General features: G+C 39.9%; 2 protein-coding genes across 2 annotated transcripts in view; one reads left to right on the top strand and one right to left on the bottom strand.

The window, feature by feature from the left end:
* Positions 1–21,767, top strand: part of parp8 (poly (ADP-ribose) polymerase family, member 8) — a 32,653-nt gene extending 10,886 nt beyond the window's left edge. The window contains 24 exon segments of the mRNA XM_030358123.1: positions 5,529–5,618; positions 5,774–5,844; positions 6,001–6,069; positions 7,974–8,042; positions 8,044–8,069; positions 8,812–8,872; positions 10,464–10,554; positions 10,927–10,993; positions 11,793–11,921; positions 12,541–13,201; positions 13,510–13,563; positions 15,078–15,173; positions 15,447–15,539; positions 15,779–15,904; positions 16,079–16,144; positions 18,049–18,116; positions 18,477–18,525; positions 18,646–18,758; positions 19,433–19,505; positions 19,607–19,676; positions 20,027–20,103; positions 20,208–20,277; positions 20,845–20,929; positions 21,058–21,767. Of these exon segments, the coding sequence (XP_030213983.1) occupies positions 5,529–5,618; positions 5,774–5,844; positions 6,001–6,069; positions 7,974–8,042; positions 8,044–8,069; positions 8,812–8,872; positions 10,464–10,554; positions 10,927–10,993; positions 11,793–11,921; positions 12,541–13,201; positions 13,510–13,563; positions 15,078–15,173; positions 15,447–15,539; positions 15,779–15,904; positions 16,079–16,144; positions 18,049–18,116; positions 18,477–18,525; positions 18,646–18,758; positions 19,433–19,505; positions 19,607–19,676; positions 20,027–20,103; positions 20,208–20,277; positions 20,845–20,929; positions 21,058–21,160 (2,477 nt within the window). The 3' untranslated portion in view covers positions 21,161–21,767.
* A 665-nt stretch (positions 21,768–22,432) lies between these two features.
* si:dkey-3h3.3 (RING_Ubox and Deltex_C domain-containing protein) overlaps positions 22,433–25,966 on the bottom strand; it is a 4,141-nt gene continuing 607 nt past the window's right edge. The window contains exons 2-4 of the mRNA XM_030358124.1: positions 24,948–25,886; positions 23,594–23,811; positions 22,433–23,003 (exon numbers count right to left, since the gene is read on the bottom strand). Of these exons, the coding sequence (XP_030213984.1) occupies positions 22,934–23,003; positions 23,594–23,811; positions 24,948–25,886 (1,227 nt within the window). The 3' untranslated portion in view covers positions 22,433–22,933. The remainder of the gene's footprint in view (positions 23,004–23,593; positions 23,812–24,947; positions 25,887–25,966) is intronic.

Below are 25,966 nucleotides of genomic sequence, written 5' to 3'. Positions count from 1 at the left end.
ATTATGAATCTCAAACGAGTGCGTTGGGTTCTCCGACGTCTCTGGTTCTTCCACGTCCACATCAATCTTAAGTAGACTGAACCAGGACATGGACGAGAAAGGCATTACTGCCCGCGATTGTTGACCACGATTGTTTCCCGCCGGAGCCCCGCTGCCGAGGCACCACCGTCTCGGAAGCAGGCAGCGGGCAGCACCGAGGCAGCACTGCCCTGTGGTAATGGTGCCTCGCGGCAGCGGGGAGCGGGGCTCCGGCGGGAGAAAATCGTCTGAACTTTCTCCTCCATGTTGCGGTTCATGTACTTCAGGAAGTCAAAGCCAAAGTTCCTTTCCCCCTATTTATTCTTAACCATGGCTGAGAGAACCCCCACTACGAGTCTCGTTGTGGAAATACCAGAGACGACAGAGAACCTGACGTGTTATGCGCCATAACACCAACGGCAGAACGGTTATCCAAATAACAAAGAAGTGTACAACAGTCGTAGCTCATTGGCTCATTGACGGGCCAAATTCTCTGAGTGGGCAAAGCAGAGAAGGGGAGGTAACTTGGCCCCTTATGATGACATATGGGGCCAATTCGAGATCGGAGCGTCTGAGCTTTAATTTTTTAACGGCAGAGCACCTTTTACACCTAACGCCATTTCTAGCTACTGGGGGACCATAGGCAGGCTAGGGAAACTCATATTAATGTTATATAGTGAAATGTTCATGTCATGGGACCTTTAAAGGACTATAGGTTGTGTTTTCTAGTGATGGCTGGCGAATCACTTTGTAGTGATTCAAGGGGCTGCCGACAACTGCCTCTCCGAAATATGGCTAGTCATGCACCCCAATAAAGCCACGCCGCTCAGAACAAATGGACCAAATAGACATACAAATTAAGGAAATATGAGCAAGGAATAAGCACACAGCTTAGTCTCATCACCAAACAAACCCAATATAACAGCACTCACAAACACACAATACCTGGGTATTTCGCACTGGCTTAACACTGGACTGCTTTTCCGAGGCACTCAAGACGTCACGACCAAGGGGAAACGCAAGGTGTGTGTGGACATGTGCTGTGGCCTCCGAGAGAGAGTAAAGCTTTTCAGATATTCTAACACTAAGATGAGTGTGGATGGTGAAGCTCCGTCTGAGCAGCGATTTATTTAATGCCTCTGTTCGAGTAAGGGTTAGGCTTTCCGGACAATTATAGCATGCTAAGGTGTGTTGGGGAAGCTCCATCTGAGCAGCGATAGATTTTATGTCCTCGTCCGAATGAGGGTTTGGCTTCCCGGACACCTATAGTTTAAGACTAAGGTATGTGGTGCATTTCATTATGTAACATCGCTCATTATAATGCACATGCACAATAACGGAACAAAAAAAGTGTCACAAAGTTTTGGTTGGTTGTCTGGGTAGACTTACAAGTATCATGGGCGCACACATACAGAGACCAGGTGAGCCTTAATTTATATGGTAACGTGTGTCTGACATAAGTACACAGTTAGGTCATCTTTAAATCTACCAACACAATTTAAGCACGCACACACATGCACGCGCAGACACACACGCGCGAGCGGACCCATACGTTGAAAGACAACGGTAAGATCGATCCCGCATCCCACAATGTCTTTTGATATTGATATCCCCCCCTCCTCCCTTCCGTCTGTTTTAATGGCCCTGCTGTCGACAAAATCTCCCAGGTAAGACGTTCTGTCTATAGAATGTAGAAATTGCGATAAAAGCAGTGAAGAGACAATTCTACGGCAGGTTGTTCATTTTATCATGTAAAAACCGTTAAATTCAAACATCGCACCGACCGGCATATCAACACAAAAGTCATGTGATCTTAAAGAGACAACGTCCCTATAACACAGAATGAGCCCTTCCTTGAGCCCGAAATGTCTTGCGACTTTGATATCCCCCTCCCCCCTGCCGACTGTTAAGTGTTTTTATTTTAATGTTTTGTGTGTATGCTATGTGTGACTGTAGGCTACTGCTGCCTGTCTTGGCCAGGACACTTGAAGAGATGTTTAATCTCAATGACGTATTCTTCTGGTAAAAAAATATATTGAATAAACATCTTAAACTCTGACGTCAGGTAGCCAATGTACAATCCACAATCTTGCCCTCACACACCGGCTTCTCCCTCTCCCCCTCCCCCACACAAGCCTGTGCTTTATTTCACTATGGTTAGCTAGGGTGCTGCCGTAGCTGTTTATTTCAGTTGATTTCACTTAGGTGCTTCTGTAAATTAACACAATTTTCAGCTGTTTGTTATTATTATTTTCAACTAACAAATAATTGTTGCAATGCATTTTTTAAATGTCAATGCACTTTGATCCCTGAATAACAGTAAAAGCTATAGAATAATTGATTTGCATGCATAGTATAATACACTTTCCAATGAACAATTACCACTGTAACGCATACATTTACTCATTTTATAATGTAATCAAATCCTCACACACAAGCTGCTTTCAGACAGAGGTGTAAATCCTGATATTCTCCTGCTATTCTCCTGATGGGCCGTATGTGTGAACAACCTATCCTGACATTTGTATCTTGAAAATCTCCTGAATAATACTACCCCTGAGGTAGTATTTTCTCTGTAGGAAATGTAAATTACCTTATATGTGAATGAGGAGTAGAAGTTGGAATTTCTCACACCACTTGAGTGGGAGTGTTGATGACGTTTCTGCATGTCATTGAGTGGCTCCCTAAATGATAATCCGGCTGTTGCCTTTTGTTCGCTGAATGGTTAAAAAATATTTAAATGTTGGCACTGCTTTTAAGAGTCATTCGTGGTGAAGGCTAAAATAAAGGTCTTATCATAACCCTAAAAGATAATCCGGGAAAAAGACTCAAGACTCACCTGTTCAGAGTCCACCTCGACACTGCATAGCCACCGTCCCCCTTCTGGCCATTGTACACTGTATTGTGTTGTGTTGTATTGTATTGTATTGTATTATATACTACTTAACTGTGTAGCAACTGCAGTAGCTGCTATCATTGCTGTAACACGGGAATTGGTTAGCCTAGCGATTGTTGTACTTGCACTTGGTTCTATGAACATCCATTCTGTACCGGCAGCAATATATTGATGCACTTTTTATGACAAATGTACTTATTGTAAGTCGCTTTGGATAAAAGCGTCTGCTAAATGACCCAAATGTAAATGTAAATGTAAAAGTACATATCACACAATAAATTACAATACATGAGTTCACAGCTGCACGCGTATAGAAAATGTTTTTTTTTATTATTATTATTGACAACAGTCAGCTGAACATTATAGGGTCCCGCCCTTCCACTCCCTGTTTTCTCAGTTAAACACAGAAATCAACTTCATTTGTCCAAGGTTAGTTATATGTGAAATGAAGCAAAAAAATCAGCTCTCTTTCTCCGGTAAAGCAGTCGTTTGCGACATCTTTCTTCTTCGTTGTTTCTTCTATTTGTCTCTAACCCATGCTCCAATCATTCATCAATCGATGCTTCTGATTTTGTGGATGCAACGGAATATATGATGCTGATCATTTTAGAAACAATTAAGATGATCATGAGTTCTGCCCATTCTGCCTCCACTTACTGTCAAATCAAAACAAACTACGGTGGCAGCGGCCACACTTAACCAACCTCTTGCAAACTTAAACCCTACATCATATCCTGCCCCCCTAAACCCCCGTTGATTCTACTGATGTCTAAACCACATCGATGCCTGCATATAAAGCATCAAGTGTGAATCACCCTCAGGGTCGAATCCCCTGATATACAAATGCGGCAAAAAGGTGTGAAAACGGCTTATAAGTAGAAAATGATTATGCTTGCTTCATAACGTAAGGAGAACATTATTATGCTTGCTTCATTAGAAATGTTATTATATGATGCGCTCAGAAATTTCTTACATTATCGAGTCGACTGGGATTTCCACATAATAGCTATGGGTTTAATTTAGGGATGGGCAAAATGATTCTTTTCCGGGAACTAGTTCTTTCAGTTCAGTTCACTATAACGATTTGTTCGTTTGATTAGTTCGTTTTGATTCGTTCGTTACGTCAGATTACGTCATTTGACGGGGAATCTCACAGGTGTCTGCCCCCCCCGCGAGACGGCCCTGAGCATAATTTAAGCGACTTCTAGGCTCTACCCCCCGTGAAATTCGAAAAGATATACTATATAGTATAACCAAACGTCCCACCAATATTTATACCCCTTGATTACTCTCTATGTCATTCATGGTTTTATAATTATAATTGTATTGTACTTTACATTCTTCATTATTCAGGCATTACAGAACTTTCATGGTCATAAATAAAAAACCCTAACTGCAGTTTAATTTCTTTGTTTGTTTTCGAATTGACGTAGAATTGAGCAAAGACTCCTGGGATTGGGAAATGCGTTTATCCAATAAACAGATGGAGGTCAAGTCCATTTTCGGAAATGTAGGGGATATAAGAGTGGCCCCACGTCCGAATGGTATGACCCAAGATACGTCAGACAGAGAAAGCGCGCAAATTCGACGGTATCACCTTGTCATTTGTTTACCCAGGTGCCATGGCAACACCATTGCTACCTCTCATTGGCTGAATCTTTGAGAACGTTGTAGACTCAATCGATATAAGGTCGCGGGGAGACGAAGCTCTGTTCGTTTGTATATTTTATTTACGTGACCATATTTTTGTTTTATGTTTAAAAAAAAGAATCAAAGATCCAGTTCGAACCAGTTCTTGTCGTTCACGTTCGGGATTCGTTCGTTGTGAACGAATCGGTCGCGACCGACTCATCCCTAGTTTAATTACAACTAGAGGTCGAGCATGCGCAAAGAGCGAACAAATAATAACGCTCTGTTGAGGATTCCGCTATGCTCAAATGCCGATGTTTGTCAGACAAAAAAAACAGAAACTCATTGTAGGCCTAGATAGATTTATATTAAAGCCTTTGTTGAAATTAGATTAAAATTGTTTTGGGGACATTTTTACTTTACTTACTATTTGGTTTCTTTACACTTGAGAGTGCTATTTTGTTTGCTAGCAAGTATTGTCTAGCTGAAATCCCTGTGGTGCCCATCTTTCCCCACCATCTTTGATCCATTCATATATTTATAGGAACAAACTAATAATAACGAATCAAGCTGTTAAGAACAATAGGCATACTCTGGTTGCATTGCGTTGCGCAAAACCGCACAATAATCGTATTTATCATGTTTTTCAACTTCAGTTACATATCAGTTTAAGCCGCATTTAATATATGGTATACTTCATATATTGTGTATCATATACAGAACACAGTTATACATGTTATACACATGACAGCTCCAGTTATACACATTGGAGCTGTCATGACTGATGCTTCTTTCTGGCGAAGCAGGGTTTAATGGCAGTTATGCTGTCTTTGGTTTGAAGAACGGCAGGCTTCCCTTAGTTGGCATTTCATCTCGCATTCTTTGTTTGACATGTCGTTTTTCCAGCGGTTGGAGTGGATCCTAACTAAAATGCAAAGTTGAATCTGTCTTTATTTCTTTCTTTCTTCTCTTGTTTTTTTTTCAGACAACACATACGTATCAAACTCTGATAACAACGATGATGTTTTAATCACAACAGATGCTATTCCTGTCATTTTTCATAGAATTGCATCAGGTGAGAAAACATTTCATAAATTCGCTGTAATGGTGTTTTTTTATTTTGGAATCAAAGCTATGCAACAAAAACTGTTACTTTGTGTTATACTGAAATAAGAAAAGAGAATCGAATTGTTTTGTTATTTGAACATTTTCCTAATTTGTTTTCAACAGAGATTAGGCCCAATATCGACCCTTCTAACAGTCTTTTTGTGAAGTCTAAACTTCCGCCTGAAAAAAACCAGGTTGGATTGAAATTGTGTCACCTATTCAGTGTCTATACATGTTAGCAATATTTATGACAGATAATTTACAGTATTGTACAGATGCAAACATACTTTTCAATCATTCTCACTTTAAATCCCATTGATTAGTGTGAATCTTGTGTTTTTGTTGTTCAGTATCATTATGCCTTAGAAGAAGACTCAGAGGTGACAACGGACTCTGAGGAGTTTTACTATGGAGGTCAGGTAAGGAAAAAATGGGATGTAAATGCTACTCATTGTTCTTGTGTCAGACTGTCTGTACAAAAAAGTATTATATCTATCTGTGAAGTATAAGTATGTATTCAGCATTTGCTCAGGTAAATCTCATGCAGTTGTTCACCTCTTGCGAGAGATACCAGCACAGGCATAGCACATAGTCGCTGCTGACCCATTGCAACTTACTTACTTACTGTGTCGAGCTAGCTCGGCTAAGCATCGACACTCTCCTCTTCCACTCCATCTTATCGCTCATAGTAGTGTAGAGACAACATACAACAGGCTGTTTACCATAATTGCAAGGATGATTCTGAAATAGGTGGAAAATAAAGGTAATATGCCGACATCTTGCAGTCCTGATTCAGTAGAAAGCATAGATTTCGGCAAGGATTACCAATAACGCTGTGCGGCCCCAAGAGCAATGAACGTTGTCCGCTTCCTCTTTTAAATGAATGCATATAAAGGCATAATTACATGTTACACAGTGTGCAGCATAATGTAACATAACATTTAATTGATTGATGTCATGTTTCATACACTCAAACATAATAAATTGAAATAGATGTATGCCCAGCGTGACTTATTGCGGCCACGTGATGCTACTTGGTTAAGCTGTCTCTCTTTTCAACCTCTTTCACAAAGTAGTGACCTAATAAGGAAGCCTTGCTTTTGATACCTCGAGATTGATTTCTCTATTAAGCCAATGGGGCCTTTTTCAAAGAGGTGTAATAGACAGGTTTGGATCATTAAGTTAATTATGTAAGCGTACCACTAAGTGTATTTCCTGAATACAATTTGTGATGTCCAGATTAATTGTATTAAGGAATTTGGGAAGCCGTCTTCTCTACAAGGAAAAGCCGATTACAATCTTTCCACCCGAACATGATCATGTTTTGACTCAGAGTGGGCTCGGAGTGAAGGTTTATTTACAGATGTGTTTGTGTGCAGCCCATCAATGCATTATGATTTAACCCATCTGAGATAGTTAAACAATTTTAAAAATTCAATACGTGGCACTGTTGATTGGTGGAAGGTCAACAGAAATCAATCAATGTATGGGAAACACTCCACTGACACAGAACTACTATGCTTGGCAGCATAAGTATCATGACATGGCTCAAAAAACACTCTATTCATGCTTCCATAGAAAACATAGAAAATATGTACAACCCCAGTAATTAACTAAGGTAATCCAGGTATCCTGCCAGATTGCTATGTAGCATTTCTTATCTTAATTTACTTAGATTAATTTTATAGATTACTCTCGGTTTCAATGTGTTGTTGACTAATTTAGTCTCACTAACTGATCTTCTATTTATTTCTACATAATTATAACATTAGAATAATCCAGGGTAGAGGCTACTAAACTATCTGCATGCATATGCAAACAATCTATACAATCTTTATTGTTGGGGAGATGTAAAGAAAAACACAGGTATCATTGTTTAAAGGTCCCATGGCAATGAACATTTCACTTTATGAGGTTTTCTGACATTAATATGGTACCCCGGGCTGCTCAGGGGCCGCACCCCCTTCCTCCACCTTGATCCGCCTCTAAAAAACGGCATGTTTGTGAAAAGCTCATTGTGGGACTGGCTCGTAGTTGCTGTATTCAATATTGTATTAAGGGCCCACTAACACATATATAAGCATCCATAAAGTAGCATGCCATGGGACCTTTAACATACAATCAAAGGCACTTAATATCAAATGATATGTCTTTCAAGAGGCATTGTACAGCCCTGGTTTTTTAAGGGGGTTTTTCGTGCTATATTTCTAAATGCCAAAATCTAAAACAGTGTGTATTTGTGAGAAAACCCTGATCTTTTGTTCAGATATATCTCTATGAGTTCAGATGTTTTCTTTCAGCTAACTTTCTTCACCTTCTGTAGGTGAACTATGATGGTGAACTCCACAAGCATCCACAGCTTGAGGCAGACCTGCAGGCAGTGAAGGAACTAATATGGAACCCATGCAGTGTCTCTCAGGTACAGCCCTACCCTGTTCTTCCCATAGGAAATCCTACATTCATCCAGAGATCACAACCCTTATTTGACAATGTTGTTACTACATCAATATGCCGGAAGGGCATGGAAGTTTACTACAGATACAGATAGAGATACTTTTCCCATAATTCCTACCTGATGGCTAAGTAAATTTTTTAAGGTGGCTTTCCAAGGTATGTCCAACATTGTGGACATAAAAATGTGTTTTGAAATTGTTTTGAAATCAGAGAACAGGTGGACACAATGAACCTTACCCACACGAAAAAATCTCAATAAACTGGTCTTCATTTAGTATTTTATTTGTGCTGACATCCCCCTGGTACGTACACAGAACTATGGCAGGGGCAACGCGCGGAGATATTCAATGTATTAAGAAGTCTCAGCTAAAGGTCTTAATATTTTTATTCTTAAGAATTGAAGATTATCTGGAGAGGGCAAATAATAAACCTCATACCAATACATGTCAAACGTTTATGTATTTTATGTGTATGTGTGCATAAGCTTCAAAAGCTGTGTTGACCGCTGCACTGGCTCAATATCATACGCGAGCAGGATACTTTGGTTGTCAGTTAAGCCGCACTTCTAAATGATTTAGTGCAATCTAATTCTGTGGGCCTAGTGCCTCCTATAATTTCTGTCTATTTGTAGGAGGTTCTCTGAATCTTTGACCACCCACACCCACACACACTACAGATTTAGCCAATGCATTTCTGTCATTCTGCAGGGAATATGGTGCCATTGATGATGTGGACATCGATCTGCACATCGATGTTAGCTTCCTAGACGTGAGTACATCCTATATGACTTCACATGTCACACTGAATCTGTAGTGACACTCTAAGTGTAACGGCTATGGTCATGCCCCCTGTCAGTCCTTGTGTTTTTCCTCTCCCTTGTCTGTCCTTTGTTCGGCGCTCTGTCTCCTTCTCTTGGTGTGTGTGTGTGTGTGTGTGTGTGTGTGTGTGTGTGTGTGTGTGTGTTGTGTGTGTGTGTGTGTTGTGTGTGTGTGTGTGTGTGTGTGTGTGTGTGTGTGCGCGCAATGGGCAGGGCAGTCCATTCATTCTTCCCGGCCCACTGAATACCATTCATCCAGGTCACCTGTTCCAAGCCGCACACCTGTTAAACATCTCCAGCTAATCATCTCTGCTGTGTATCTACCCCGGTTCTTCACTCACTCATCATTGTTTCAGCCAAAGCGGATCTTTTCATGTTGATGATCACTACCCGTCTGCCTGCCTTCCTGCTTGTTCATCTGCCTGCCCGACTTCTCATCTCCCTCGTCCACCGTCTTTCTCAGCTCAGCTCTGTCCTCCGCCATCACCCTTTCCATCTCCTGCCTACCTTGCCTTCTCATTCACTTCTGTGACATTCTCATTCCCCTTTTCCGCTACAATAGAATCCTTTTCATTTATCCTCCTTCCATTGTCTTTGTCTGCATTTGGGTATGTCCTTCTATTCGCAACACTTATACTACTGAAATACAATTGAAATTAACATTGTCAACTAAAATGCATGTTAAACATAATTAAATTTGGCCGCACATTGGGGATTGATCGAGCACCTAACCAGCTGTAGCAATGTCCAAGATATATGAAACGGATGTTTCACATGCAAACGTATCACTCTGTGTTGGTCCTCAATTGAAACTTTTGGCATCTTTGGATTGCTTTTCACTCTAACCATGATATTAAAGGGGTGTGTTTTGAACCCAAAAAACTGTTACGAAAATAAGACAGCAATTAAGAAAGAGATGGAGTAAAATACTCATATCCATAGGCCTAACACTCCTATTATTTCTCCTAATATTGTTTGATTTCAAGCTGAAACAGGGGGTTCACTTACACTTTAATGACTAACAAGCTAAGGATGGCTTTCCCTGCAGTGGTTTTTACCACAACACTTGCATGAAGTTGCTTAACAATGGTGAACACTTGGGGAACTATGTCTCTTGGATTGATCATGGGAAATAAATGTAGCCTAATCCAGCCGTTTCAAACAATAAAAATGTGACATTTCCGTCTGTTGTTTCAACGGCATTGAAGCTACTGTATAAAAGCAATAACACATGCCAGGGATATTGGCGCACCTTTGGTGTGGCATAGGGCCATCTGGCAGCCCCTCCCTTTTTTCTGTTATCACTAAATTTAAACTTTAATATATATATATGTATTTGTTTATGTTCTTATGACCTAAAAAACCTAGACAGCAAAGGACCTTTGGCCTTTTTTTTTTCAGCAGTATCATGTCCAGTTTACTTTTTTAAATGTCAAAATATCTGGGAGTGCCCATGCAGCAACAGTATTTCCAAGAAATGTTCCAAGACAAAACGTTTTGTATATATATTCACTATTTTTTTCTCTCAATGCTGTCATTCAGGAAGAGATTGCACTGGCATGGGATGTAGTCAGGAGGGAACCAGTTATTGTGCGACTCCACTGTTCACTGACACAGTACCTAAATGGAACCGGTGAGGACACTAAACCTGCTCTTCTAGAAGGTCTTTAAAGGGGACATATACCACCAGGTGTGAGTGTGATTAGCCTTACAAGCTGTTTCGAAAATCTGCTCCATATGACATCACTAGTGGGCGTGTCCACCTAGATCTGTGCCGGATAGATGAGCAATGTAGACTTCAGTCCACTGGGTAGACTGGTAGACTGATCTATCCAGCACAGATCTAGGTGGACACGCCCACTAGTGATGTCATATGGCAGATTTTCAAAATGGCTTGTAAGGCTAATCACACTCACATCTGGTGGTATAATATGTCCCCTTTAAACTCATGTTTTTCATTATAAATGATAAACACCAATCTAACCTTTTTCTCTTCTTTTTACAGTCCCAACAGTTGATGTCTTCCAGGTATCAACAAAGGATAGATTTGGACTGGGACATCAGCTTAAAAAGTGAGGGAAAATGTAAATTCATGGTGTGATTCAACTCTATTTTGTGGTGTTGTTTCTAATGTGGGTTCTGTGGAGTCCCAAAGGTAAGCACGATTGCTTACAGAGCTACGTGCTCTGAGAATATTTTGTTTTGTGTTTATGACAATTGGCTAAATTAAATGGTGCAATTATAATCATCAGTATCAAACATCGGCTGTTAACACAATGAACATATTTATCATATATAGGATTGGCTCAATTGAGCTTTTTTCATTAATGACAGTACTATCAAATCATCAAGAAAAAAAGATCACCCCTAATATCACCCCTAATATATATGATGGTACTATAATGAAACCATTTAATATGAAACAAGCATTTTTTGGGATTTTGATACAATTGTCTCTGTGGAGCTCTTCTGTTTTTTTTTACCAAAAATGCAACAATTTTACCTTGGCTAAATTCAAGTACAAAAAATGAGAAGTCAAAGAACTAAGGTCTGCCCAGCACAAGTGCTGAGATAATAACAATAATAATATTTCCATTCCCCCCCCCCCCCCCCGGCTCTTCCTATCTGCCGGTTTGGACGGTCTGATTAGTAAAGTAGCATTCAGATGTTCGCACTGTGTCCTTTAAGAGTAAATGTTTCTCCCTCATAGGTTCTCGTGTACTGGTTTGAATACCGGCTAAGGTAGTGTTTGGATTAAAGTGAAAACCTTTGATTGCTGATCGCAGCTTTTGTTGGATAGTAAGTAATGTTGGAATAATGCAGACCTTCTGTATGAACATTTTTTTCTGATGCCTTCTTGTTTTTTGTCAGGATCATGCAAACATTTGTCACCCAGCAGTGGAAGAACCAGACTAAAGAGAAGCTCAACTGCCCACACAGTAAAAAGCTTAATGACAAGAAGGTCAAGTCTCCACTTCACATCTTCTCAACTCTTCGCCGGTGAGAGAACAAACGACACACAAAAACATTGCGATTTTCAAAGATTTCAAATTTATTCAAGAAACAAACTGATTCATTTTTATTGCGCACATCATTCCCTGATTCATTCCTGTTGAAACAGGATATGATCTTAATGAAATGCAATTTAAGTATTAAATGTCTAACAAAATATACTGTAGTGTAGGTATTGCTAATCGTTAGTGCTATAGTCCAAACAGCATGGATGTCATGTGTTGTCCATCTATCCTTGATGAATATTTAGCATATAATAATATGGCCTTTTTAAAACACTGTGAATTGACAGCAAGAAGCAGAGGTAAACATTTCTATTACACACAAATCTGCCGTAACAGATATATTTCTAACTTATATCTGTGGCATTGAAGCTGGTTGTTAGACTTTTTTAAAATTGTTAAATTGTAAAATCTGTGTGACCTGGTCAACACAAGCAGCACAAAATGTAGAACACAATTACAATATCGATATATCTATATCTAAATCTATTTATATATCTAACTATCTAAGGAAACAGTTAAAAAACATTCAGATTTCCCACAATTCCCATCACTTTAAATGGACCCCTACACACGGTTCTCTTGTCTCCTGTCCTCCTCCTCAGATCTCCCAGCTACCCCCCGCCGGGGTGCATAAAGAGCAAAAAGAAGCTTAAGCCCGAGCAGGATGGCGTGTCCAAGTCCCACCGGCTCCTCCGCAGGAGCTGCTCCGGCGCCGTCAAGCAGCAGGCGGAGGTGGACGGCCTCAGCCCCGGACCCGGCAAGTCGGCACACAAGCTCCTGGGCCACCCGCTCCCCGGCAGCCTGCGCATGGAGCCCGCTCACTCCGGGCCCCTGAAGTCTCACCGCCTTCTGGGGCGTGGTCCCTGTCCCGCAGCCATCAAGCCTGAGGACTGCCCGGCGGGGCTGCGGCTGGCCCCCGGCAAGCTGTTCCCCCGTTCGTGCTCCGGCGACCCCCACTGCGACGCACCGGGCGGAGGGGTGAGCGTGGGCGGGATCAGCGGGGGCATCAGCACGGGGCTGGGGTCAGGGGGGGGTGGGCTGAAGGCACAAAGACTGCTGAGTCGCTCCTGCTCGGGCTCCATGAAGACGGAGGAGCTGGACGGGCTGAAGCACCACCACCGCCTGCTCAGCCGCTCCTACTCCAGCAGCACCAAGATGGGGCGAGCGGACATATTCAAGGACTCGGTGCCAGAAGTTAGGCGGCTTTCTCTTACCTCAGGGCTCATCGGTATCTTGGCCCCCTCACTCGCCATGCCACCAGCGGTAAATAAGGGCACACTCAAATACTGCAATGCATTTGTATCGTAACAACACTCACTGGAAGCCTTAGCGCAGTCCCACATTCAGAGCCAAATGTATAATTAAACCATGTTGTCACGATGATTCATTCGGTGATGCATCCTTGCTCTTTCAGACCATATATACAGTTTAAAATGATTGATTATTATGTATAAAAATATATTTTTAAATGGTGCCTCATATTTACTAGCTAATCCTTTTAAATGCGTTAATCTTTATGTCTATGTTTGTATAAACTCTTCCACTAATTTGAGGTTTTGCTTTTTATATAGCCAAACAATGGTGCCAAATTGGTACCCATCGGAGACAAAGGCTTTCTGGTACAGGTAAGAACCTTTGGCAACATGTGTTTCTACTGCACTACAAAGATACAGATAAAGACAGCAGTACAATCTCTCCTTGGTGTAATATATTCGAAAAATACCTGCGTTGCTTGTTTTGTAACATCAGGTTATCTCAGAAGAAGTGTTGTGCTGAATAAGAACAATCAACTGTGGTACAAGAAGATGGTTCTTGAAGCCAGTTGCTACAGTATATATTTCATAGAATAAATCATTCTAATGGCTTCACACACAGCGTGTCACATAACACATTGCAGAAGCTTGCAAAAACAGTCAACTTTATGTTATGGTTTAGAATGTAATTTGATTATACATAACCACAAAGGATGTCCTTTCTGACACATTGTTTGTGTCTGTTTAAGGGGTACTGTCACCCTCTGCTATTTTCACAACACAAGAGCTCTGCAGACCAGACATGCATATGAAGCATTACTCTCTTAAATTACATAGTACCCGAGCGTGAAAATTCCTCTCAACCTGGAGGGCACATTTTCAACACGGAAATGTTGCCAATAGATAAAGGATAAAACATAAGATACCCTTTATACCCAGCATTAACATGCGTTTTGGGCAATCAAATGCTCCATCGTATCCGACTTTGTATAATTATAGTTACATTTATATAATGGTTGTATATCCAGCACTCAAGTACAGGGACCAAGGGAACTGCTATACTGCAGAACCCTGAAGCCTCACTCCCTGAAGCCCCGCCCCCTTGAAGCCCGCTGCTGCACAGAGCGTCGCTGGCTGTTTGTTTTGTTAAAGGTTTATTAATATTGAACGTGGCCTGAGGCCAAATAAATCGTGTGTGCAGTAGATCAGATTAACAATTCTGGAGATATGCAAACGTCATGCATACAGACAGACAGACAGACGGACAGAGATTCCTGGCTTTATATGTAGACGGCAGGCCATTTGCCAGACACATTACAGCCACACACAAAGTCATATCAACAGTCATACCACATCCGCACACACAGCCAAAACCCTGTCACACCCAGTCATCCATTTTCACACAACAGAGCATAGGAGAGAGGAGAAACTGGACTGAAGAGAACAGATCATAACATGAATCATCCATGACATTATTAATGCACCCATGGCTCATCACAAGATGTAGACATGAAACAGGGAACAAAAACTAAATACGAAGCGGAGCCCAACAGATTGGATACAAAACAATGTGTTTTCGTTCCAATTGGCCAAGCGTTGACTTGCTCGAAAAATGATGATGCTTCCTCTCAGTTTGAACCACAATTATGAGAGACTACATAGCATTTTCAAGCTAGATTCCAGGATTTAAAGTGAACAAGTGAAACATTGAAGCTAACCAACATACCTTAAAAAACATATATGTTTTTGTGTATCCCTTCTAAATGAGCTAAGCAGATACATGCATATGGTCATATTGTTCCATATGAGATATATTTAATAAAATAAACATTATCAGTGGGTCAGTACTTGGTTCTTGGGTGCTCATGCGGATAATGTCATTGCAGATAATGGAGTATGCGGAGCAAAGGATTCCAGTGTTGAACGAGTTCTGTGTGGTCTGTGATGAACCTCATGTGTTTGAGAACGGGCCAATGCTCAGGGTGAGTAACCAAGAAGAAAAGTCCAGTCTTAACTTAAATACCTTTGAGTTTGATAAAAGCAATGGATACCGGTATGGTGCCGATGGTAGTGCTAAGACCTCTTTAGGTCAATGTGTCCCAATACCAAATATCGAGTAGACCTGCTCAGCCGCCCTCTCAACCGCACCCTCTAACCCTTTTCAAATGTTGGTGAATGCTTAATAGTACCCCAAGCTTCATAGATTCAGGTATTTTGTTGGTTTTATCGTTGTGCGTGGATTGTTCCCATCCCAGCCGACGGTGTGTGAGCGGGAGCTGTGTGTGTTTGCTTTCCAAACCCTGGGCGTGATGAACGAAGCTGCAGATGAGATAGCTACCGGTGCGCAGGTACTGCACCCGTCATTCTCTCAAACTTTTTTATCTCAAGACCCAAAATACAATTTGATTGAGTCCGTGGGCCCTGACCCCAGCACACGACAGGATCACCACTCCCAGTTTTCTGAGTGCTCTGTGAATTGTCATGTCTAGTGACCCACTTTGGGAACCGACCCATAGTTTAAGAAAGGCTAAACTGTATGCCATGTGTGTTCATTTGAATTAAGCATGGGGTTCTTTCAATTCCATAGGTGGTTGATCTATTAGTCTCCATGTGTCGCTCAGCGCTAGAGTCTCCCAGGAAGGTTGTTATTTTCGAGCCATATCCCTCTGTTGTGGACCCCAATGATCCTCAGACCCTAGCCTTCAATCCAAGGGTAAGTGTCCGAATCTAGAAAAAAACAACGTTCTAATAAAGAAATAATAATCATTATAGCCATTAGAAATTAAATTAATTTGTAATAACCAATTATGGCAATTGTCTAGATTTGTGAAAATGCATTACCTTTGCAAAAACAGAATTGTGCATCATTTTTTTTTGTATTTTGTAGAAGAAGGATTATGACCGGGTGATGCGAGCCCTTGACAGCCTTACATCCATCCGAGAGATGACCCAGGTATCTTCATAACTCCTCATAATAAGCATATGTATACAAAGGTGAAGATCTCCTTATGGGGGCAGAAGTTAGTAGGTTTCCCTTGCATTTTTGTTGTTAAATGTTAACATATTACGATGTTGACCCTGATTATTAATCAATTATAATTATTTTATTATTTTATTTATATAATTATTTCTAGATATGTTCAGATGTCAATCAAAGAGACTGAGCTTTTACTGGCCCCCAAATTACTGAATGTGATCCCACTTTATTATTCATTTGTATTTCGTTTATTCATTTTTTATTTCATCACTTTTGTCATATATAGTTGTCATCATTTGTTGATATAGTTTGACATATCTTAGCCATATTGTGTTTTCATTATTCCTATATGTTAAGGTTTTCCACAGTTTATTTCATTTGGGAATGCTTTTTGCTTACTGTGAATTATTTTTATTGCAGTCAGACATTTGTCATAGAGCTTAAAGAACCCCCTAGCAGGTTAACGTCCCTGGTTAATTAATGTAAAGCAAATCGATTTTAAATATATTTTTCTTTTTTTTAGACTAAGAATTACAGCTGGCCTAGTTTGACTAACAAGGCAAGTGTTCAAGGGGGAGTGATGTTTTGGGTTAGATCAAACTTATCTAGTAGTCTTAATAAATATCATAGCATTAACATTATTACATGTATATTTCAGTATCAAACTGACAATTAACATTGTGGGATTCAAGCTCAGAAATGTCAGCACAGAATAATGTTGTGTAGGGGTGCACTCACACTAGGCCATCTGGCTGTGGCCGTTGGCCGTTTTCACACCTAACCGTGCTCAAATGGCCCCATTGTTCTCTGGCCTGCACTCACACTAGGCCATCTGGCCGTGGCCGTTGGCCGTCGCAACTGTGGCCTGGCCACGGTAGGCTCTTGTACATACGACATCACGTCGTAAGTAACACGTCATCACCAAGCGTCCGCTGCATGGACCATAATAAAGTCTGCCGCCAGTCAGAGTTCTAACAACAATGGACAACAACACAGAGAACACAGTTCGCACTTTGCTGAGTCTGTTGCTTATTTGGATATATGTTTACCGTTTAATGGGAAAGAAGGCTCGTCGCCTTTATTATGTCCGTGTTCGTCGCATGGACTACACGTCATCCAGCTCAGGTTACGTAGCCGTGCGTGTGCGCGTGTCGGCTCATTAGCATCTGTACCGTAGCGGCCCGTACCGTAGCAGCACACCTCTCCCAAGTGGCCAAATTGGCCTGGCCTGGCCAGACTGGCCACACTCACACTGGCAGATTTGAGCACGGTTAGGTGTGAAAACGGCCACGGCCAGATGGCCTAGTGTGAGTGCACCCTAATAAATCATAAACACAGGACTGTGAGTTCAGTCATTGGTATTCTGAAAGGATTCAGAGGAAGTCATAAAATACTTATTGAAATATATAAGAAACAATGGCAGCCATTCCACTTCAACACCTTCTCTTGTTCCTCTTACTGTTACTGAATCCATGCACAAGTAATCCTATTTCAGGCTACAAAGATGTATTAATAAACTCTTATCTTTGTTATCTCGCATTAAGCAGTTTAGTTCTGTAAGACATGCCGTTGCATGGACAGATGTTTTTAGTAGCGGAAGTGTGCATGGAGGGGGGGAAGGCTCATAATAGCTTGGCCGTAACCCCCTTCTGGTATCTCTGCTGGGGCCTGGCAGTCCAAACATGCAGAAACAGCTTGGCAGCGTTCGATTTGAGGTAGCACTGCAGCAGAGCTTGGCAGCATTCAAAGCAGTTGCGCACCACACCACTTGTTTTCCCATCGCTGGTACAATCTGTCGATGTGCTCTTCAATGCAATGAGGCTGATGAAAGTATTTGGGAACACGCAGCCAGATTGATTTTTTATTTTTGCTCCTCACAGGCGCCTTACTTAGAAATAAAGAAGCAGATGGACAAGCACGACCCACTGGCACATCCTCTCCTTCAGTGGTGAGCTCCAGAACTATGAGAGCAAAACAAACCACTGACTAAAAATACTTTGGATGAGTCTTCACAGCTTCATTTTCCCATCAAATATATAAAAAAGAAAATCTAACCGATTTACTACCAGAATCAAAATTCCATAATACCATCAAGATAACACTAGTTGACAGCAATGTATTGTTCTACTTTGCTGATGAGATGTGGCCTATACTGTTCTCTACAGCAAGCTAAGGAAAAACTATATTTTTGCTCATCAAATGACGCAGTGTAATCACAATGGTTTTCTTTTTGAATCACAAGACATCTAGCAGCCCTTTTGCTTTTCCCTTCTGCATTTTGAAACTAATATACTTTTCTTCATTGTAGGGTAATATCCAGTAACAGGTCACACATTGTTAAACTTCCAGTTCCCAGAGTAAGTGAATCTAATGCAATGTTTTTATATAGCACATTGATACAGCCTTGGAGGTATATCTAACCTGCTAAACACCATTGAAGATGTGGCTTTATATGTACCCATGTGTGATTCTTTCAGCAACTCAAGTTCATGCACACACCGCACCAGTTTCTCTTGCTCAGCAGCCCGCCTGCCAAAGAGTCCAACTTTAGAGCAGCCAAGAATCTCTTTGGGAGCACGTTTGCTTTCCAGTAAGTTTACCAAAATGAGGTATGTGCTTTTTGTGCAGGTGGGAATGCTATCTATATTCTGTAAATATAAACTTAAACTTATCAAATTAAATATATTTGTAAATAAAGAAACCAAATACAACTGTGTATTGTGGGGCAAAAAACATAACTTTATTTAAGTGTAAAAATGGTGAAGGTTTAGCTAGACAAATAAAACAAAAGAAATGAACCACATACTGTTATATAGCAATGCTGAATAAGAAGTGTTCCGTTCTGATTGGCATGAACGCCATGGTTACATAGTCACATCTCTTGACCACCATTTTATATTAGTATTTGTATCCAACGACAAGAATGCAAGAATGCAACACAGTAAATACAATGTACACATTACAGACCCCACTTTGTGTTGTAACAAAAAAACAGCCTTCCATTGGCATAGACACCATCTTGGTAACTTCTCAAAATAAGCCACAACTACACAAATTTAACTGTGTGATTTATTGTCTTTTCGAATCCCAGTTTCAAATTGATTTTGAATAAGATGAATCTAAAACGAAACAACCTAGTTTAATTGGCAAGTCACATCACCTGGCACAAAAGCAATGGCATTAACTTGTGTTCAACTAAGATGGCTCTCTCACTGAAGTGTTTGGTTAATCTCTAAGTAGAAGTAATAAACTGCATCTGCTTAGTGGCTCCCACATAGAGAACTGGCACTCTATTCTGAGGAATGGACTGGTTGTGGCCTCCAACACCAGACTTCAGGTACTTACATTCTCCTCACCTTGACAGACGCTTGACTTTTACAATTTGTATTTCTTTATCTATGTGACCCTCTAAAATCCAATAATTACTTTTTCACACAGCTACATGGTGCCATCTATGGGAATGGAATATATCTCAGTCCTTTATCAAGCATATCCTTTGGTTACTCAGGTAACAACTGAAATGCCTCCCAGCACTTAGTGGAAAGCGTACTTTGAGCGTGAATATATGAACACAAGTTGACAATGCAATGAACTGAATAGTTGATTTACTAAAAGATGGGTGATAGAGACTTAAGTTATCTCTACCTCATACACAATGTTGCTGGATGGAAACATCCAGGTAACCATATATTCACTGGGAACAGAAGTAGAGAGTATTGAGAAAATCATGTAGGTGACAGTCAAAGGGGATTTTGACACCAAGACATGAAAAGAACAATAAGGAAAATAGCCAGGAATATAGATTGTTATGAAAATTGTTTGAAATTACTTGCATCACCTTCATCTTTTAATAAACAGGGATGAACAAAAGACAACAAAAAGTTATTTCAAAGGATGAAATGGCAGCAAGCAGCAAGACCAACATCAATTTGCAGGTGGCCAGCCTTTAATATTGGTCTTTTCTTAGGAGCACAATTGAGGAATTTGAAACATTGACAAATGGCTTCATCATTTTGCATGTTTGTTTTATTATTTGCAGTCACAAAAGAAAGGACAGCAGCCTCAGTTCTTGCAGAGTCGTAATCTGAAGTGCATAGCCTTATGTGAAGGTAAGACAAACCTGATTGTAACCATGAGTCCATGAAACTGCAAGGTAAACATCGAAACCGGTTTCTTGCCAGAGCGAAACCTGTTGAGGACATCTAACCCAATCCTTATCTAATGTTATTTTTTCATGTAAACACTCACTTACCAAGTTTTCGGGAATTGATACACTCTAAATCAAAGGTGCTGTATGTACGATTAAAGAGCTATTGTTAGAGGGAAATTTGTTAGAAATGGCACAGCCACCTGTCTTTGAGTGGAATGCGCAGTGAGAATATCTGTTTCAACTTGCATCTGTATGAGACAGTTTCTTCAATTTCTGACCAATAAGGGCGTCTCTACAGCTTGCCTGTCAACCAAAGGTGCATGAAATGCAACTCTCAATGGCGGCAAAACATAGGGCGGGAGGGAGCAGAGGGAGGGTACTATTTTTATTTTTGCTCTCTTCTGCTCTTTTCTGATCTCTCTTTGCATCTCTGGCATCGTAATACCTACAGCGGCTTTAACATAACGTCAGGATGCATGTTGTCTTTAAATTTCATTCTTAAATTAGATTATTCTGACTTTTTCAGTGATTACTTCTCCTGAACTGCACAAGCATGGGGACATCTGGGTCGTTCCCAGCACCGACCATGTTTGCACAAGGTTTTTCTTTGTGTAAGTTGAATTAGTGAATGATTGAATGAGTGAATTGATGGGTTCATCTATGACATGTCTTGCATTTACTATTAATTTCAAATAACAGAATTTCAACTGCCAATGTTGATTTTATTCTCACAATGAAGCTATGAAGATGGACAAGTTGGAGACTCTAGCCTCAACACTCAAGACAATTGCATCCACCGCGAGATCCTCCGTGTGATTGGTAACCAGACCGCCACAGGATGATCCGGCACCCTGCATCTTTGAGTCCGGACCTGGAGATATCCCTTGACCCCACAGTCAACTCCCAGTTGACTTTGATACATGTGAACGAGAAAGAAGGGTATAGGTTATACTTTTAAATACAAGGCTTTCACATTGGAACATTTCACTTTTCATTCACAACAGAGCAACTATGTAGAATGAAACTCTTTAGGTTTATGTCACAATCAACCTTTTTGGTGTTTGGAAGACAATAACAATTTCAAATAAAATATTATTTTGAGAGCTTTGCTTTTCAAAATAAGTGCTGAAAAGGGTGGTTTGTGTTCAGAAAATATGCCACAGTCCAACCTTGTTTACAAAGAGTTGTACTCTTTAAAGTACAATGTTCTTTATGTATAGAAGGTGCTTCGTGCACTGTATTTTTCTGATGTAAAATGTCAAACAAATCATGATCTAGAAAAGAAAATCCATTTAAGGTGGCCTTTGTTGGCTGGATTGGTCGTAATGCAGATTGGCTGCAAACATTCCTGTCAAACATTTTACAGTCCATCTATCATGTCAACACCTGAAATGTAGAATCAAAGTCAATAAAAGGCAGCAGCCTATTGTACTGCATTTTAAACATTTATTTTGGCTGGCTTCAAGTCCCTTGTTAAACAAACAAGCATTCTGAAAGGGATCCTTTCACCCTCGATAATGTTTTTGTTCTATTATATAAAAAAAAACAATTGGTGTTTTCTGCTAGTGGCTTTATATATTGTTGTGCTTAAAGACAAGTCAGAAAGCTGCGTATGCCACTTATGCTCATTGTGTTTTATCTGTCTACCTATATACATTTTTGGGCAGTCACAAATTTTGACGAAGAAAACCAAAAGCAAGATCATACTATTCCAGAAAATAGTGAATCATAACCTTATACACTGTTGAATATTTATATGATCCTTATATAATCTTCACATTACATTTAGAACAGGTAAACAATTTAAGTGGCTACATTTCCCCAGTATAATTTATTTAATTTTAAAACATACCACACACCCCCCAACTAGACGCCACAGTCAAAAATCAGTCTTGGCACCTGTTGCAATTCTTTATGAGCAATATAGTAAACCTTTTTCTTTTAAAAAAGTAATAAAAAAGTAACTCATATATATATATAATGTAAAAAAAGATATGAAGTTTGAAGATCACTCACGATGGAATCAAATGTCATCCGTCACATTCAGTTCACACAGTTTTCAGAGCATGTTAAAGAATGCAAAACACCTATCATGTCAAGAAACGAATCACAAATAGAATTTTAACATCTTTATTTCAATACGGTGAATGAAAAATGTATTTCCAATTAATACATAAAGCATTCACCATTTACACTATCAAAAAATGTAACCCCTTGAAATAGCAAAAAACTAACTAAGCAGTCCTTAATGTACAGGCTTTTTTTGCATTCATTTTATGATTGTTGCTAGCATTCTACATTGTCAAGCAGTACCTTTTACTTTTTATTGTGCACAAGTACATACAATTATGCTGTGTTAGCATTTGGTGCCTTACAAATATGGAGTAATGGTAAAAGGATGAAAATACACATTGTATATAATGTAAATATTGCCGAAGCAACAAGGCAATTTTACAATTAAGTTTTTATGAAGTTTCCCTTGTTTTGCAAATGAATTTATTTTGGCATTTTACAATTAGTTATGAAAATAGTAGCTTATGTACTTGTTTATGTTCATTAAATTTTAACTTGCATAAAGCTTTGTTCTGTAAGTTGCTGGCCGTCTGTTAGACTCATTATTCAACTCCTTTCAGTTTCAGTTCCTCTTGAACACGCTTGAGATAATCAGGATCTGGGTAACCATAGCTGCAAAACAAAAAGTGTTAGATTACTTACCGTTTATTAACATATTGTTACATGAGTTTATTAACAAAATTCAGTTTATCAACATTGCTATGTCTGTTTATTAACATATTATCTCAGTTAATTGACATATTGTTATGTCAGTTTATTAACATTGTTATGTAGTTTATTATCATATCATATATGCTTTTACATTCTTTTAGTGCTTTCTCATACATGTGGTTAATTTATGATGATTTACTTTGCCGTCAAAGTTTCCCTAGAATAAACACTTTTTCATCACTTAGGTTAAATGTAGGCCTAATACAATTTTTGAATTCCATTCATTTGAATTATAAGCAATACAAATGATGGAAGTATCAAATTTGGCATTTACAGAATGAAGGATAAAGTTGACAATGACAAACCATTGAGCGCTTTTCAAGATGCCAGGGCCTGCTGTATTTTGCTACTGACGCAGACGACTTTAATATGTAAGACGAAAGCATGTTCAAAGGTTTTTGAGAATGTTTTGCATAATTACACAAATAAAACGAATACATTTTTTATTGTTCTTGAGTTGGGTCAGCATCTTTAATCAGCAACATGCTCACCAAGTGGGTCCTCCGCTGATGGAGGTTTTGTGGTGAATGTCGTTCCACGTCACCACGTTTTCTCTGCCGCTGGTGGAGGATTGTCCCACAGTGAAAATGAGCCTTAGCTTGAAAGCTCGTTGGAGTAACTCCTTAACTTTCTGTCCTTCGGGTGAGTCAGGCAGGTAAGCTACGCGCGACGCTCCTCCGTAGGTCTGTCCTGGGTTAGGGTGGTCCTCCTGCCGTTTAATAAACCACATTTACATATTTGTATGAGTTAAATGTACCTGATGGTCACATTAACAACAAGATTCTGAAATGTTACAATTATTATGTATTTTCATTCAAATAATTTAAAGGGACAGTGTAGTATTAGTGGGATCAAACGGAACAGGCTAGGCAGTAATGGAGTTTTACATCCCCAAGTACGTCTACATTAGTGTATAATCCCATGAAAATCAGAATCCTGTTTTCGTTACTAAGAATATGACCTATATATATATAGTGAGTGGCTCGCGGAACCCGCTATGTTGCACCTCCTTGTTTCTATACCGAACAATTGAACAATTCCGGTTCAATAGAATGAGAAAAACTTGTGAATAAGAGACAACTTTATAGAACAGTTTCACTGTAAAGTTAAACAGTAAGCTTTATGCTATATACAGCTGGGTGATGCATTTGATGGATTGTGCATTTCCTTGTATTAACCATAGGGCTGGACACCATCACTTTCTTGTAAAATGCTGCCCCCTATTTTGTGGAGGAAAAATTCCTCTGCTGGGAAAATTACACATTTATAGAGTTTATGAATGTGTACAGATGGTACATTTAACAATTATTCGTCGAAGGCGAAGTGATTAGTGGGGAATAGCTATTCCCCACTATTCACGGAGCCTGAGGACACTAAATGAACAAGATAATACCTTTTGCAAGGATTTATTTGTTTTTATTAGCGGTTTATTTGTTTCTATTTGTGATGAAAACAACATCCCGAGATTGAGATTTCAATCATGGGATATTGCCCAATATCCTGAGATAGCAAACCAATGAAATTGTGCAATCTTAGGAGGTTCACGTGTAGCATACAGTTAATACTCTATTTACTCCATAATAATGGTCTGAAGGAAAATTAAAATTGGAGCATGCAGGCTATAATTTAATTTGAAATGCCAGGCTGGATTTGAAGAGGGGGCAGGCCTTATGTAGAAAAGTATCAAGCTGTATGTGTACCATCCGCAGCACATGAACATATTAAATAACATAAAAACAGCTGATCCTAAAACATTCTTGAACAAGAGGCTTATCCTTCCATCTAAGAACAAATTGTGTTAAACAAGCATAGATAGATCGTATGGCCTTCAAAATATGTTCTTACCTTCTGAATTCCACTTGGAATATTGTAACGCACAGTGATAGTCCCAAACTTCTCATAACCAGGCAAAGAAGATGTTTGATTACTGCAACTCATTTCACCTCCTTCAGGTTGTGTTCCCTTTAGAGTGCCATAGAGGGCTCCACATGTAGGGCAAACAGGTTTGTAAACAAAAGCCTTTTTCAAGCAGCCCCTGCAAAATGAGTGTTTGCAGTTCAGAGTCTTTTTCACTGCCTTGCGGATGACCTCCATACAAATGACACAAGTTTCCTCTTCATCTAACTGCTCACAGCTAGCAGAAGAAGAGCTATGGACATGGTTGTTGGTGAAATGCATTGGTGCTTCAAGCGCCCTCCTTGCCTGCCTATCTCTCAAGCCTAAGGATTTCTGTTGAATGAAATCCTGCAAGGACACAATGTTAGCATAAGATCCTCTTACTGTGGCCCCAAACGGTTGGGGATAGATAACAAGCTCTGGAAATTGTATCTGCAAGTCTCTGCACTGGTCTTGTTTGATGTCCACATTCGTCACATGCAGGTTTGAGGCAATTCTTTGGTAGAATGTGACAAATCGCTCTCTGACCAGACGCACGCGAGATTCCCTAACACGACTGTTGAAGGGTTTAAAGATCATAGTTATGCTATCTGTTTCTGCGCTGAGGAGTTCCTCTGTGAGGACGTGGCTTCCTTTCATTTTATTTAGTTCCGCAGAATGCCTTTTCTTGATGTATTCCATGACAGGTGCGGCCACAACTGCCTTGATGGGACGCCCCAGGGTGCACAGCTTCATGAAAAGCTCTTCTATTTCCTGATCAGAGCCACTTATTTTGTAAGAGGAACGTGTTGTACCAGTTGATGAATGAGAATCTCGGAGAATTTCCTTTAGCTGACTTTTGTCCGTGTAGTCAGTTTCATCAACAAGGATTGTGACATCTGTGATGAGCTACAAGAGAGCAAAAAAATCAACAAGTTCTTACATATTCAAAGTTTTGATGAATGCCAATCTTTACTCTTTTATATAGG

This window comes from Gadus morhua, chromosome 6 (genome assembly GCF_902167405.1).
Source record: "Gadus morhua chromosome 6, gadMor3.0, whole genome shotgun sequence".
Taxonomy (NCBI): domain Eukaryota; kingdom Metazoa; phylum Chordata; class Actinopteri; order Gadiformes; family Gadidae; genus Gadus; species Gadus morhua.
This window is presented reverse-complemented; position numbering and strand designations above follow the sequence as displayed.